Source organism: Gavialis gangeticus, unplaced genomic scaffold, assembly GCF_001723915.1.
Source record: "Gavialis gangeticus isolate Ggan-Ray unplaced genomic scaffold, GavGan_comp1, whole genome shotgun sequence".
Taxonomy (NCBI): Eukaryota; Metazoa; Chordata; order Crocodylia; family Gavialidae; genus Gavialis; species Gavialis gangeticus.
The window spans coordinates 28,912,304-28,927,598 of record NW_017729001.1 but is presented as its reverse complement, the minus strand read 5'-3'; the positions used below and the strand labels follow the sequence as shown (position 1 = coordinate 28,927,598).

General features: G+C 48.4%; 2 protein-coding genes across 3 annotated transcripts in view; one reads left to right on the top strand and one right to left on the bottom strand.

The window, feature by feature from the left end:
• Positions 1-286, bottom strand: part of KCTD10 (potassium channel tetramerization domain containing 10) — a 17,531-nt gene extending 17,245 nt beyond the window's left edge. For both annotated transcript variants that reach the window (XM_019507179.1, XM_019507180.1), the window contains exon 1: positions 205-286. In XM_019507179.1, the coding sequence (XP_019362724.1) occupies positions 205-207 (3 nt within the window). In that variant the 5' untranslated portion in view covers positions 208-286. The remainder of the gene's footprint in view (positions 1-204) is intronic.
• Positions 287-442: 156 nt separating this feature from the next.
• Positions 443-15,295, top strand: part of UBE3B (ubiquitin protein ligase E3B) — a 29,192-nt gene continuing 14,339 nt past the window's right edge. Inside the window, exons 1-14 of the mRNA XM_019507178.1 lie at positions 443-627; positions 720-840; positions 2,451-2,510; positions 2,880-2,984; positions 3,082-3,178; positions 3,771-3,856; positions 4,280-4,362; positions 6,473-6,578; positions 7,808-7,928; positions 9,680-9,857; positions 10,096-10,265; positions 13,316-13,483; positions 14,291-14,462; positions 15,107-15,225. Of these exons, the coding sequence (XP_019362723.1) occupies positions 467-627; positions 720-840; positions 2,451-2,510; positions 2,880-2,984; positions 3,082-3,178; positions 3,771-3,856; positions 4,280-4,362; positions 6,473-6,578; positions 7,808-7,928; positions 9,680-9,857; positions 10,096-10,265; positions 13,316-13,483; positions 14,291-14,462; positions 15,107-15,225 (1,747 nt within the window). The 5' untranslated portion in view covers positions 443-466. The remainder of the gene's footprint in view (positions 628-719; positions 841-2,450; positions 2,511-2,879; positions 2,985-3,081; positions 3,179-3,770; positions 3,857-4,279; positions 4,363-6,472; positions 6,579-7,807; positions 7,929-9,679; positions 9,858-10,095; positions 10,266-13,315; positions 13,484-14,290; positions 14,463-15,106; positions 15,226-15,295) is intronic.

The following is a 15,295-nucleotide window of genomic DNA, read 5'->3' as shown; positions in this document are numbered from 1 at the left end:
TAGAGAACTAGGACCCCCCCTCCCTTTCTCCCTCACGTCCCCCACCCTGCCCCCCCGTTACCAGAGGGTCCCGTTGCCGTAGTAACACCCCCCCTTTCTCCCGTGTCCCACATCTCCCCTTCTCCCTCATGTCCCACACTCCGCCCCCCGTTACCGGGGGGCCCGTTGCCGTACCAACACCCCCCGAGGTCGCCCCGCGCTCACCATGAACAGCCCCGATGCAGCGCTACAGCCAGGCCGGAAGCAGCCGGGGCGGGGCCACTTCCGCCCCTCTCCCTGTGTCACTTCCGGGTCTGCCCTCGAAACCCTTCCCCGCGCGGGGTGGGTAGGCGGGGGGCGGAACTTGCGCGCGGGGCCGTGCGGCCGGCGGAGCGCTGAGTGCGGGGCGCCGCCCCACGGGGAAGGGTCTCCCTCAGGGGCCCCCGAGCTCCCCGCGCGTCCCCCCACCCCCCGGCGGGCCGCGACCATGTTCAGCGCGAGCCAGTCGTCCCGAGCGCAGTTCCTGGACAAGGCGCGGCAGGCCCGGGAGGAGCGCCGGGGGCTGAAGGAGCGGGAGCGGGCCGCCGTGCAGATCCAGGCCCTGACCCGGCGGTTCCTGTGCCGCTGCCGGCTGCAAAGGGAGATCAGGTGTGAAAAGCCTCCCCCCGCCGCGCCCCCGGGCACGCGCCGCCTCGCCGGGGGGTTTCACCCGCTGTTTGGTTCCTCCCCCCTGTCCCCAGGAGAGAAGTGGATGACTTCTTTGTGGCCAGCGAGCCCGGGGCGAGCAAACGAAGCGCGCTGTCCGTCTTCAGGACTGCCCGGAAGTTGCTGTTTGTGTTCACGCTTCAAGAGGACAAAGAGGTGAGACGGTTGCTCTGCCCTGGGTTCATCCCTGCGAAATGTGGAGCCGGCTAGCGGGCCCAGGCCGGCGTGGACGAGCCGTCGCGCTCCCACGGGACGATCTCTGGTGCCTCGTGGCTTCGTGGAGTGAGGAGGTTTCGGGTCTTGCAGGGCAGGACTCACAGATGAGAAATCCTGCCTGCTGCGGGGCTGCGGGATGAGGTGTTTTGGTGCCTGCCTGGGACGTGGGTTAGGGGTAAGAGCTGAGTAAGCCCCTGAGCCGCCTGCACCTTTAATATTTCAGCTGATGTCTGGGAGTTTTCTTTTGGGGTCGGCCCTATTGGGCTGTATGATGGACAGGCTTTTGGTTCCAGCTGATATCTTTTATTAGGCCCTGTTGGAGGTGGGTTGATGTTGACCCGCTGCCAAGTGGGTCTGGTAAAAGATACCAATTCAAACCAAAAAAACTGCCTCAGCTGATGTTATTCTGTTTGTAAAATGAGAACAGGGGAAGTACATGCCTCCCGGGGGAACGGTGAAGGCTCATTAGGAAAAAGCCCTCTGGATATAAAAGGCCAAGAGCGATCTGATCGACTCTTGTTGCTGGCTCTTGGTTCCTTTTTCCCCAAGCAATCTCTGCTCTTTTCTATTTAAGTGCACAGCACTTAAGAGGGGTTATGTGTGTATCCTGAGTGTGCACTTGCCTGAACTCACTGTAAACAGTGCCCATTAACTACCTGAACAGGCTGTGCTAAAGTATTCACATCTCATTAAAGCTCCTAACCTGCTGTCTCCGTACAGAAATGGGCACGACCTCGGCCCTTCAGTCAGGGCTGCTTTAGAAGCTTTGAACTTCAAGTCTTCTGCTCACTTTTGTCCAATTGCATAATTAGTATGCAGTTAACCAGGCTACAGTTAAATTGCAGAGTGAACTGTGGTGTCCAGAGTTTATATGGATTTAAAGGGTTTATGCACTTCATTATCTACATGGCAGTTATCAACAAGCAAAAAATAGGGAAGGTGCTGTGTCATGCAGTGAAGCAAGTTCTGTCGTTATCCGCTATGTATGCAAGTAAAATATGCTACTTCAAATCCCCTTGTTGACTTGCGTGACTGCAAGCCTCATCGTGTAGTTTGCGTGTGTGAGGTATGTGTTTTAATCCAAACCTGTGATCTAAGTTATCCCATGTATCCAATGAAGATTTTTCTTAGCACAGTGTTGCTGGCTAGGGGAAAGATTCACCCTCTCTTGTCTCCCAGCAGAACTATGGCTTGCTGCAGATGCAGTTGCACTGACAGAAGAGTGCTTTTGTCAGTGTAGCTTGCCTTAGGTACGGTAGGCTTAGCCATGTGGGAGAAAACTCCTACTGTCAATACACACTACACCCCCGCTGAGGTGTCTGCCAATACAGCTATATTGGCACACCTAGAGTGGCAGAGGCTCTGGCACACCTACAATGGTACAAGCAAGTCCTTAAGAAATCAGCAATGAAGATTGGCAGAAACTGGCTGCTGCACTCAGGGGGGTTTGGGCTGTATTTGTGCCAGATAATTCTCAAGTGTCATTGTGGGAATAAGCTCTTATTTCTCTCTCTCTCTCTCTCTCTCTCTCTCTTTTTCTCTCTTTACAGAGGATTGAAAAGTTGTGCCGCTGTATCCTTAATAGCATGGATGTTGAGAATGAACCCAAGGTCAGCAGGTTGAATTGGGTAGGGTGGGGTTTTGAGTGAATTTTTTTTCCTTAAAGATGATTGCTGTTTAAAAAATAAGAGGGTGGGAAACATCTGGGTTAAACATTTCATCATTTAACACCATGCTGACTGACACTCGGACAAAGCTAGCAAGACAGACCTGTGAGGGTCAGAAAGGAATTTGTGCCCGTGGAACATCTTATAAGGCACAAATTGGGTTAAAGAGAAGGGAGTAACTCTGGTCCAGTGCTGGGATCAGTGTGGACGGTGGAAGTAGTTTTAATGTGCAGTTTCCTGGTTTTATTTTGGTTAAACAATGACACAGAAGAATTTGCCACCCATAACTAATCCTGCCTTCCTTGCCTGTAGGTGTGGTATGTGTCCCTAGCACTTTCTAAGGATCTTACGCTCTTGTGGATCAAACAGATCAAAGACATTCTGTGGTTTTGCTGCGAGTTTCTCAAGCAGTTGAAGGTAAGATCTTTCCTTCCTTTCAGCTATAGGTGCCTAGTGGTTCTGTGGCTTGGTGTTGGAAATTTGTCTTTTACTGCTGGGATTTTTATTGTTCCAGCCGGACATCTTACAAGACTCCAAATTGGTCAATTTGCACCTCACAATGCTGGTCACCTTCACAGACACCTCTACATGGAAAATACTTAGGGGAAAAGGTTTGTATGGCTGTTTTCAATACCCTGTACTCAAACCATGCTGCTTTCTCTTTGTTTTAAAGTCTCCCAGCTTGTTTGACTGTAGAAAGAAAGATTGTTTTTCATTTTGTTCCCTGCAGCGATCCATTATCTGTTGTGTGCTCATGGTACCTGAAAACACACAATAAAAATCCATGCTGTGGTCTGAGATTTCCCCTCATCATAATAGTGCAGTCAGTGGTTACATCTCTCTTCTAATTGCTCCATTGTGTGGATCAAAAGCTTCTTTGATGTAAAGCTGTGTTGACTTTGACCACTCTGGAATTTGGTTGAAAGTACTTGCTGCATAGTACACCTGCAAAGGTTATCTGCAAATAAGTCTTTGAGAGGCTGACATAAAGCTATTGAAAAATCTAAAGCACGTTATTAGGGGTCCATTTCACCATCTAAAACATTCTAAGAAGCTGTTAACACTGGCATACTGTACAGCATTGCAATGAGTGGAGGAATGACGAGGTCAATGAAAACTTGTTCTAATTCGCACATGCAGGTACACAAACAGAACAGTTCAGTTGTAACATTAATTACAAAGAGTACCATTTTGTCTTCACAGGAGAAACCCTGCGCCCTGCTATGAACCACATCTGTGCAAATATCATGGGACACCTCAATCAAAAGGGATTCTACTCTGTGCTGCAGGTTTGTCTGAGATTTACCTGCTTTGCCAGTTCCTGTGCTACTTTCTGCCTTTAAGTTCTTTGATTCTTCAGGTGTATTGTCCCATGCTTGGCTTAGGCACAGCGTGGCAGGGACTTGGTACTTACAGTCAGCAACACAAAAAAATTCACCCTCTCCTTGTGTCGCTCAGCAGTGTTTAAATTCCATATGATGCATACTTCATTGTGAGACAGGGCAGGCAGCATGCAAATGTTGCAACCTCTTTGAATGGGGTTTCTCTGTTCTGCTGGTCCCTTTACTAGAAAGCCTGTTGATCCAGCCCTGTGACTTGGTATTGAGCAATACCCCCTCTCTGATTCCATTTGGCATCTCTTGAAAATGACTGTGTCCTTCAAGAATGCGCTTGCGTTCTTTCTCTAACAAGTGTTACTATTTTCTTTTCAGATTTTGCTAACAAATGGCTTGGCAAGATCCAGACCATCCCTGTCCAAAGGCTCTTTAACTGCAATCTTTTCTCTTGCATTGCGGTAAGGCAACAAAAGCAGCTGGGGATGGTGTGGGACCAAAGTTGCATGTCTGTACAACTGAAGTCATCTCAGTCTGTTGGTTTCTCACTTTTCCTTTGTCTTTGGGTGCACCATATAGGCACAGAAAGCTGCTTCAGGCACAAGGCTCTATTTTTTTTTCCCACTCTGTACTCTTAACTTAAGAGCCTTTATAATTTTAGTTCTGGTCAGTCTTACAGTGCAGTGCATCAGCTCTGAGTGCTGTATCTGTGTGAAGTGGACAGGGGTGGGATGGGTCACTCCTCTCCAGTATAGTTTTCATTGCCCAAATGAATTGTAGGTATGCCTCTCCTTACACAAATGTGGGTACAGGCAGTCACCACTGCACTCCCAACACAATTGATAGATGCCAATTCTGTCCCCAAAACGAGCCAAGTCTCAGCCTATCTCAAAGCAAAGCAAGCCCAGAATCCCATCTTGGGTCTCCAAAACTTGTCTTGAATCCCAAGGAGTGACCCTAAAGTCTTTCCCAAGTCAATGTTGATAGTGGGGCTTTAGGACAGACTGACTTCTGCATTTCTGACATTCAGCCTAGCCTGAATGGTGCAGCTTCCAGTCCATGACCTCCCAGTGCTTTGCGGCACCGCCTTGCTTGGGTCACTTGATCTCTGCCTAGTAAAATGGACACTACTTACTGGCTTCCAAGTTATGTCATAATTCAGTAAATACCCACAATGCTCTTTGGAGATCTGGAGGTATTGTGTAAAAGCAACGTTATTGATGAGTAAGACTTTCTCTGTGCCCTGTGTCTGGCTTTTGTTGATTCGCTGGGGTCACGATGGCTGTTACTAAATTGTCCTGTAAGCAGAATAAGTTGTTTCTTTTAAACCTCGTCTCTTTAATGAGAATAGATCAGTTGCCCCTTGTGAAACCCGTTAGTGCAGGGTTGTCCAACCTGTTTGAATGTGGGGCCGGATCACGAACTTTTTATCACCCAGTGGGCCAGTGAGCCATATTCAAAGACCTCACAGGAAGTGGTATCACATCAGGAAGTGATGTCACATGACCTTTGACACCAATGAAGTTGCAGGAAGTGACAATGAAATGGGTCTAACCCGTTCAAAACTCTCCCTCTATAGCATCCACCTCTGCCACTGTTTGGGACAGGATATTGAGCTAGATGGACCATAAGGCTGACCAAGCATGGCACTTTTTATGCTCTTATGTTCAGAAGCTCTTATGTTCTTTGGTGGAGTTCCAAACTATGGCTGAGATTTGCGAAAAGGGGTAGATAGGCATGTTACAAAGTTGTCATAAAAGATTTGGAGCCCTCTAAATCCCATTCATTTTAATGGAAGTTGGCCTTTTGACTCAGCTTTGAAAATCTCAGCCCAAGGTGCCAACCAAATAAGTCAAAATATATTTTGTATTTCTGTGCAGTGCATCTGTGAGGCTCTCCAAGTATTTTACAAACATTAAATGAACCTCAGGATGAGCCCAGCCGGAGCAGCAGGGGCTCAGCTGCACTTTCCCCCTACCTGCGCTGGTCAGTCCCGAGTGGCACAGGGCTCCACCACCACTTCTGCCGGCTGGTGCCGACCCGGGTGGGTCTGTCCCATCTGGAGCAGCACGGAGCTGAAGCTGGCTTTCCACATGCTGCTGAGGACGGGAGGAGTCCGGCCAGGTCGGCACCAGCCAGCAGAAGTGGCGGCGGAACTGTGCGCCGCTCGGGACTGACCAGCACAGGTAGGGGGAAAGTGCAGCTGAGCCCCTGCCGCTCCAGCTGGCCTCATCCTGTCCCAAGCAGCACATGGCTACTCCTCTTCCCACACGCACCACGTTGGCAACGTGAAGCTGATGCGGTGCGTGTGGGAACCTTGTCCCTTCCCCAGCCCTTCAGCAGCCATTAGGAAGCTGTTGAGGGGCTGGGGGAGGGACAAGGGGTGGGAACAAAAGTAAACAGTGTTTACTTTTGTTTCCCGTCACAGCACCATGGGCCTCAGAAAATGCCTTGGTGGGCTGCATGGCGGCCGACAGGCCGTGTGTTGGACAAGCCTGCTTTAGTGGAATGGTTGTGCTCTGCACGGGAGATACCAGCCTCCTGGCCTCTCAAGTATTTTTCTCTCTCCAGCCCTGTGATTGCTGCTCAATTTTCTGACAATCTGCTGAGATCTTTCCTGATTCACATCATGTCAGTGCCTGCTATAATGACTCATCTTGCTACTCTAACCCCTGAGGTAAGTGGGCTATTTTCTCACAGGATCCCAAGCCCATTGAGAGTGTAACATAGGCTGTAGCTAGTCCTTGGCTGCTCTGTGTAATTAAAATTCTGTGCTCTCCATTGCTTGTTACTTAAAACTGAACAATAAGCTTTTTTCCTGCTAATATTATCTCTTTAAAATGGAAGCCTCTAATCCTTCCCACCTTCTTTATGTCCTCCTCTGCATCCATCATGCCTCTGTAGTATTCTCCTATGCACAAAAGGCTTGCCAACAATCTCAGTAGGATTTTGCAGCTCTGGGATTGGTGTTGCCCAAGGAGCTCTGAAACAGGACTGGAGCTTGTGGAATTAAGGTTGTGGGCTGGGACTTGGGAGATACGGGTTCTATCCACGACTGCTGCAGGCTCCCTGTGTGACCTTAGGCAAGGCCCTTAACTTGTCAGTGCCTCCATTCCCCATCTGTATAATGGGTAGGAAAAAAAGGAGCATTATTCTCTCTGGTTATTTAGATTCTTGGGACAAGGCCTGTGTCGCAAGGGGACCCCGATCTCGGCTGAGAGCTGTAGCTGCTGCCATGATAAAAATACTGAATACAACAGAGCTGTGTTTGTTCTGCCCTTGCAGAATTGTCTGATCCTCTCTATAGGGTTGTGTACTTAGAACCTATGCATACCACCTACCAAATAAGATACTGTGCGGAGCCTGTTCTGGGGGAACTGGTGAGATGGGAGACTGCTGTGGAAGTTCAGTTTTTTAGGCTTAGTACAATGCTTAACATGGCCAGCATTAGGTAAGTTTTGAGGAGAGTGCTTCTTAGGTATGAGACTCCAGACTTCTTGTGGCTTTTCGGTTTTGGCTTTTTATTTTGCCTTTCATTTCCCTGGTAACTTTGTGACAGGAGGGCAAGTAAACCACAAGAGACACTAATCACGCATAGGAAGAGATCTTAGCTGGGCAGTAGGTAACATACTCCCCGGTAATGCAGTGTGGTGTCTGCTGCAGGAGCATTTCAGGGAACAACAGGGTTTTTTAAAACTCTGTAGACTTGAGCAAAATGAAAGTTATCCTGGTGACTGGCTAGAAAGTGCCCAGTCATGGCAGGAGATGTTCTATGGCGGGGATTAGTTACCGATGAAGCAGGGCAGTAGATTGAGGTTACTGATGATGCATCAGATATGGTTGCTGTGCGTGACGCCCATCCGCCTAACTTGTAACTTGATTGAACGATGCCATTTTGTCTTTCAGCGCCTGGCAGTGATAGAATCTCATGGCCTTTTCCGCAAATTCATCTTGTATCTAAGTCGCGAAGCCCAATGCCGAGACGTATGCGTGTGTCTGGAAGGAAGTCACACTCTTTGCTTACTGGGTAAGCCGGGGATCTGGAATCTCAGCTCCTTCCGTGTAGAAGAGGAACTTTCCCAGAGTCTTACCCTGCTTTGAGAGGGTCTCCATAAGTTTGGAATGAAGTCAGTCCTTCTGCAGGGCTCAAGATTTCATAAAGAGTCTGGATTTTAATGTGTTCTTGGAGGAGGTTCAGGAAGGTAGTTTGTGCCAAAACAGAGCATGATCCTGGTGTGTTGATGTACGTGCTGGAAACAGGGGCCGCTGGCTTTTGGAGAAGCTGTATGACAGTCTTCAGAATGCCACATTTTGGTCTGTTCTACTGAACCACTGCAAAATGGTCACCTGTGCAAAATCTGAACCTTGCGTGGGTGTGATATCGCTGAACACTCCAGACTTCTAAACTGTTCAGGCCTTTGTTTCATTTCAAAATACCAGAACAAGTCAGGGATCTTAAGCTAAAAATGAAGTTGTTGGCTACAAAGCACCAACTCACAGGATCATCATAAAATTCTAATTTATTGGACGGATGCAAAAGTCAGGCCATAAGCCTTGGTGCTGATCCCCTCAAACACACACACATTCACGCACACACACACTAACAATAGCTAGCTCTGAAAACTAAGCACTGGTGTCAAGGTATACCTATCCCCAAGCGCTGGAGTCCACCGTCAATGACCAGTCGAGGTTTCTTTCAGTGTGATGTTGCTTCAGAAGGGGGTCACCAACGGGTCTTTCTGGCTGGACAGGCAGGGTGCTGGTCAGGTCAAAGAGGGGGCCATTGGGGGTCATTCTTCGCTACCTTTTTATCCCTCTCTGGCAGACTTTGGTGACTCCCCAATTTTTGGGCTTACCTAATCCAGGGGTCGTTGACCTCAAGGGACATCCCTCTTGGTAGCTGCTGGATGGCATCCGTCAGCCCCAGGGGTCACATCCGCACATACGTGCAGTCTCAGGAGTCCGTTGATGAATTTTGATTGATTCACTGCCGTGATGAGCTCTGGAAGTGGTTGATCTGTGGGTATTTCAGCCCCAAGGGTCTGTTTCCAGCATTGATTAGTTCAAACGGGGGCTTCCACACCTTTAACAATGAAGTTTCTGGGAATTCCTGGTTCTTTGTTGATTCTTTTTTCTCCTTGGTCTCTGATTTTGTAGGTGTTAATTGCTGCTCGTTAACATACTTATCCAGACTAGCTACTGTGTTACACAGTCAATTCATTCAGTGACCTGCTCCATACAGAGATTCCTGCTCTTGCTAACATTGTTACATGGTACAACTTACTTTTAAACATAAAGTACATTTGTAAAAGCATCTACAAGCTCTATTTTCACTACATTATTATTTTTATATAAGGTGTATTTGATATGATAAAAGAAAAAGAGAGGAAGGAAGAAAAGGTAGAAAAGAGAAAGCATCCCCAAAAGGGGGCAAATACTAAAAGAGGGGCTTTTGCCATATGGAGGAGCTTCACATTTGAAAGGGGGGCAGACAAAAGGATTTCTTCTACCAAGTCAGTGGGAAGAGGATCTAGCTCTTCACAATAACCCTTTCCTTCCATTGCTATCAAAAGCCTTCACTTAACAAGAAAGGGAGCATGAATAGCCTGATCTGAAGTACTGTGGAAACTGTTGGTAGCAAGCTGTCCAGTACTAGCAAGCAGCAGGGATGGTGATGATGGAGAGGACTAATCTCAGCCCCCTCTGTCTTCAGTGGATGCTCCATGCTCACGGTAAAGCACAGCTACCGGTTGCTTTTTTTTTGTTTTTGTTTTTTAGGCAACCTGGTTTACCTGGGCTCCTTGAATGACAAGGTGCTGGAAGAGGAGACAGCTTTCTTTGTAAGCGTACTCATTCACATGCTCTCCTACTGCCAGAAGTATGTGTCTCAAAAGAAGTCCAACCTCACGCACTGGCACCCCGTCCTGGGCTGGTTCTCCCAAACTGTGGATTATGGGTAAGCAAATGGGACCCAGGATGTGTTCTGCTCGGAGGTTTAATTTTTTCTGTAGGAGTACAGTGCCTGCAGTGCATTCCAGTTGCGCAGGATAGAGGGTAGTCATGCTCACCTTGCATTTCCCTAGCTGTGTTGTAAGGGTGCCAGGAGGCCTGGGACTACATTCATATGCCATGCATTACCTGAGATAAGTGTATTGTTGCATTCCTGTCTCTCTTCCTCCTGACTTCTTTTTCAGCTTAAATGAGTCCATGCCTCTGCTGACTAAGCAACTGCAGCACCTCTGGGGTGTCCACATGATCCGCACCCTCTTCAGTGACGTTCTCAGCAAGAAGCTGCTGGAAAATCCAGAAACAGCCCATCCATCAGTGCAGCCTGCTTCCCCTCAGAACAGCCTTCCCATGAAAAGTAGGTTCAGTTCAGTAGGCCCCTACATACATTGTTTGGGTCTTGCTTCCTTTCTTGCTGGTGGACGTTTGACTGGCTTCCCTTTGAGCAGTTCCCTGCAGCAGCTTTTCCCATGTTTGAAACCCTGCTTAGACTCTTCAGTCCCGTCACTTACTTTGGTGTCATGGAGGCACTTCAAGAGGGCCAGCTTCAATGAGTTGAGGAGATTAGTGGGAGAGGCACCGGGGTCCTGGAGAGTAGGGGAACTGGGTGCCCAAGATGAGTGGTCATTCCTTAAGGAGACGATACTCAGAGCCCAAGGGGTGACAATCCCAATGAGAAGCAAAGGGGGCAAGAGTGCCCAAAAGCCCCCCTGGCTTACCAAAGGCATTTGGGGAATGCCTGATTGCCAAAAAGGAGGCGTACACCCAGTGGAAGGGAGGGGGCTCCTCACCAAAGAGGAGTATACCTCCACCGCTTGGGTCTGTAGTGGGGCTATTAGGAAAGCTAAGGCAGATACAGAACTAGGGCAAGGATCAAGGTTAACAAAAAGTCCTTTTTTAAATACATAGGGAGCATGAAGAAGGCACTGGGTAATGTGGGGCCCCTGCAGAATATGCTTGGCAATCCGGTGGTTGTACCAGAGGAGAAAGCAGACCTCTTTAACAATTTCTTTGCCTCAATTTTCTTGTGCAGGGACTGGGACTCCCCTACCAATATTCAGGACGGACTCAGGAGAAACTCCGCCAGGCGTAGGGTCAGGGAGGACTGAGTTAGGGAACTTCTGGAGGGGCTGGACGTGTTCAAGTCAGCAGGTTCAGATGCTCTCCACCCCAGGGTGTTGAGGGAATTGGTAGGGGTTATTGCGGGGCCTCTGGCACGGCTTTACAAGCACTCATGGTGCTCTGGCAAGGTGCCGGATGACTGGAAGAGGGCCAGCGTGGTCCCCATCTTTAAAAAAGGGAAGTGGGAGGACACGGGTGGCTATAGGCCCATTAGTCTTACTTCAATCCTGGGGAAGTTCTTTGAGAAGATGATCAAGGAGCACATCTGTGATGGGCCAGCAGCAGAGATGATGCTCAAGGGCAGCCAGCACCGTTTCATTAGGAGCGGGTCCTGTTAGACCAACCTGATTGCCTTCTACAGTCAGGTCACAAAATCATTGGACGCAGGTGTTGTGGTGGACGTAGTCTTTCTGGACTTCAGGAAAGCCTTTGACACTGTCTCCCACCCCATACTCATTAAAAAGCTAAGCGACTGTGGCACTGATGCCTACACAGATGGATTGCAAATTGGCTGAGGGGCCGCACCCAGAGAGTGGTGGTGGACGGATCATATTCGACCTGGAGGGAAGTGGGCAGTGGAGTCCTCCAGGGCTTGGTCCTTGGGCCCTCACTGTTCAATGTCTTAGCAACTTGGATGACGGGGTGAAAAGCACCCTGTTTAAATTCGCAGACGACACCAAGATTTGGGGTGAAGTGGGCACACTAGAAGGGAGGGACAGATTACAGTGGGACCTGGACACATTACAGGGGTGGGCAAATATAAATAGGATGGGATTCAATACTGACAAGTGCAGGGTGCTGCACTTGGGCAGTAGGAACCAGCAGCATACCTATAGGCTGGGGAACTCCCTTCTCAAAAGCACAGTGGCAGAAAGAGATCCTGGAGTCATTATTGGCTCCAAGATGAACATGTCCGACAATGTGAGGTGTCCGTCAGTAGAGCTAACCGTACCTTGTCATGCATCCACGGATGCATCGCAAGCAGGGCCAAGAAGGTGATCCTCCCCCTCTTTGCAACACTGGTCAGGCCGCAGCTGGAGTACTGTGTCCACTTCTGGGCGTTGCACTTTAGGAGGGATGTGGCCAGCATCAAGAGGGTCCAGAGGAGGGCCACTCACGTCATCCGGGGACAGCAGGGCAGACCCTACAGGGAGAGGCTATGGGACCTTAACCTGTTCAGGCTTTGCAAGAGAAGGCTGAGGGGGGACCTGGTGACTGTCTATAAACTTACTAGGGGGGACCAATGGGGATTGGGAGAGACCTTGTTCCCCCGAGCACCTCCTGGAGTAACAAGGAATAACGGCCATAGGTTGTTAGTGAGTACATTCAGACTAGACATTAGAAGGCACTGCTTCAGTCAGGGCGGCTAGGATCTGGAACCAGCTTCCAAGGGAAGTGGTGCTGGCTCCTACCTTGGGGGTCTTTAAGAGGAGGCTTGACGTTTACCTAGCTGGGGTCATTTGAGCCCAGTTTTCTCTCCTGCCCAGGGCAGGAGGTCAGACTAGAAGATCTACAAGGTCCCTTCTGACCCTACATCTATGAATCTATAAAGCTGGTTGTGTAGCTTTAATTTTTCTTGTGGTATTTGAAGTAGAGCATAACTGGCAGCCTGTCATCATCTCAGGGTTTTGGTGTCTTACCAGGATGAGCTGGCTATCTTACTTTTGTAGGTGGAAAGGAAAATAAAACTAAGTTAACTGATTCCCAAAACTAAATTAAGGTCCCCAAGAAGTCGTGGCAGGAGGGTGGATTACAGCCCAGAAATTCCTGGTTCACAGTCCCACTGTTATCCTCCCGTCTCAAAGCCTACCATAAAGAAGTGCCAAATAGTCTAGTGCAGGGGCAGGCAGTTATTTTGGGTGGAGGGCCACTTAGTGAGTTTTGGCAAGCCATCGAGGGCCGCATGACAGGCAGCCAGGGGAAGATGAATATTAATTTTCTAAATTTTTTAGGATAGAATGGCCTGGTGGGCCACATTTTGCCCACCCCTGGTCTAGTGTGACTTAGCTGCTCTGATTCTGAGAAGGTTTTTAACTCCAGAGAAATGACTTGAATTGTGCCGCTAGAGAACTTTGCTTGTGTTTCTGGAATTGAGGCCATCCTTGTAAGACATCCAGCTATGGGGAGCTTGCTGAAACAGGCAGGTTTTGTATGTTGGTCCAGTTTGATGGCTGTTCTCGTTACCCAACCCTAATGGTTCCAGGACTTTAGGGTAAGGCAGGCTGGGAATTGACTTGCTGTCTTAGATCCATCTGCACGTGTCTTCTCCACCTTGTCTCCCGGCAGATCTGTTCAAGCGAGCCTTCCAGAAGTCTGCATCAGTACGCAACATCCTCAAGCCAGTTGGAGGCAAGCGGGTAGATTCAGTCGAGGTGCAGAAAGTGTGCAGTATCTGCGTCCTCTATCAAACCACGCTGGCGACCCTCACACAGATCCGGCTACAGATCCTCACAGGTCAGGCAGGGAATGTGGTGGGTCTTGATTCAGAGCGCCTTTCGGAATAAAGGTGGGGAGGAGGCTGGGGGGAAGCAGGAGAAAAAATGGTGCTTCTCATTAAATGCCTGTGACTTTTGCTGATGGTTTCACTCCTGGAGACAATTTATTGACTAGCTGGAAGGAAAACATATTCCATCCCAGATCAGACATTTGATTGATAAAGTTGTTTGCTTTTTTTTATCGGACATTGACACTTCTGAAGAGTAAAGCTAGATTTTCTATAGGGAAACCTTGAAAGGAAATGAACTGTGCATTGGGATCAATGTTTCTGAGAAGTGTAGTCACATGAATGCTTGTGGTGCTAACGGTAAATGTTTCTGGTACATTAAGAACAAATTACTCTCCCTACAAAGGAGGGAGGAAGAAATCGCATTTCTGACATTGTAGTTTACTACCAATGGAGGCTCATGCTTCTCTGAACCTGTTAGTCTCAAAGGTGCCACCTTGCCCTACCTACTACTTCTCTATGGGGATAGCAACGATTCTGTCACAAGTGATTTAATTAGCAGCTGAAAAACAGTTGGGAGGTGACTGCCTGAAAGGTACAGTCTACATACAAAACCTTACCTGCTTATTAAGGGGGATCTTTCCGGCTCCTAATCCCTGTGGAACTACTGTTAACAAAAGTCGAGCACCTGATCTGAAAGGGAAAACCTCATTTCTGCTAAATGAATGGTGATCTACAACCAGTCTTGCTCCTCTCTTTCTCCGTGCAGGGGAATGGGGCTGTATAAAGCCTGTCTTCCCTTTGTTTGCCACCTCCAGGCCTCACTTACCTCGATGACCTATTACCCAAGCTGTGGGCTTTTATCTGTGAGCTGGGACCCCAGGGGGGCTTGAAGCTTTTCTTGGAATGCCTGAATAATGACACGGAGGAATCCAAGAGACTGCTGGCCATGCTGATGCTGTTCTGCGACTGCTCTCGGCACCTTATCACGTAGGTGACTTTCAGGTGGCTCTGTCTACAGATTTTTAACAGGGAGGTCCTGTGTTCTGCGAAGGGGAGATGAAGCAGTGCTGCATCTACATATCAATAGCTAAGGTGAAAGAACAGCATTGGTACTTTTCAAGCACATATGGTGTGCCAGGGGTATGCAGGTAGTGGAGGAAATGACTGATCAAGTAGCAGAGCCCTCGGTATCCTGGAAATCCCATGACAAGGAATGAGTGAGGGAAGAAGGAGCCTTTCTCTGTGTGTGTGCATCAGCTTTTTGTAAATCCAGGGCACATTCTTTTCAGGCTCAAAAGATGCTTGAAGGAATGACTTTCTGCTGTAGCAGCAAGTCTGCTCCCCTGAGAGCCAGGGTGTCTGGGTTCCACCCACATCTGCATTGCTAACTGGCTGTGTGACTTCTTGTTGCATCTTATCTACATCAAAAGTTCTTCTCTCTCTAAACCAAAGAAAAGAGCACTTGCTTGCACCGTTAAGTTCTTTGTCATCCATGAGTAAAAAGTGCTAGCTTCCAGTCTGAGTTCCAATCGCAGGAAACAAGAATTCCTGCTAAATGTGCCAGAAGAGATTTGCTCTCAGGAAAACCTGTTTCAGAGGTGAAATATCTGGCTGTTATTTTCCTTCTCTAGAATTCTTGATGACATAGAAGTCTATGAAGAGCAGATCTCATTTAAACTGGAAGAGCTCATCACCATCTCCTCTTTCCTAAACTCCTTTGTATTCAAGATGATCTGGGATGGAATTGTAGGTAAGTTTTTTTTTTTTTTTTTTTTTTTTTAACAGTTTATCTGGGGGGCCCAGAGGCAAAAAAAGAAAAA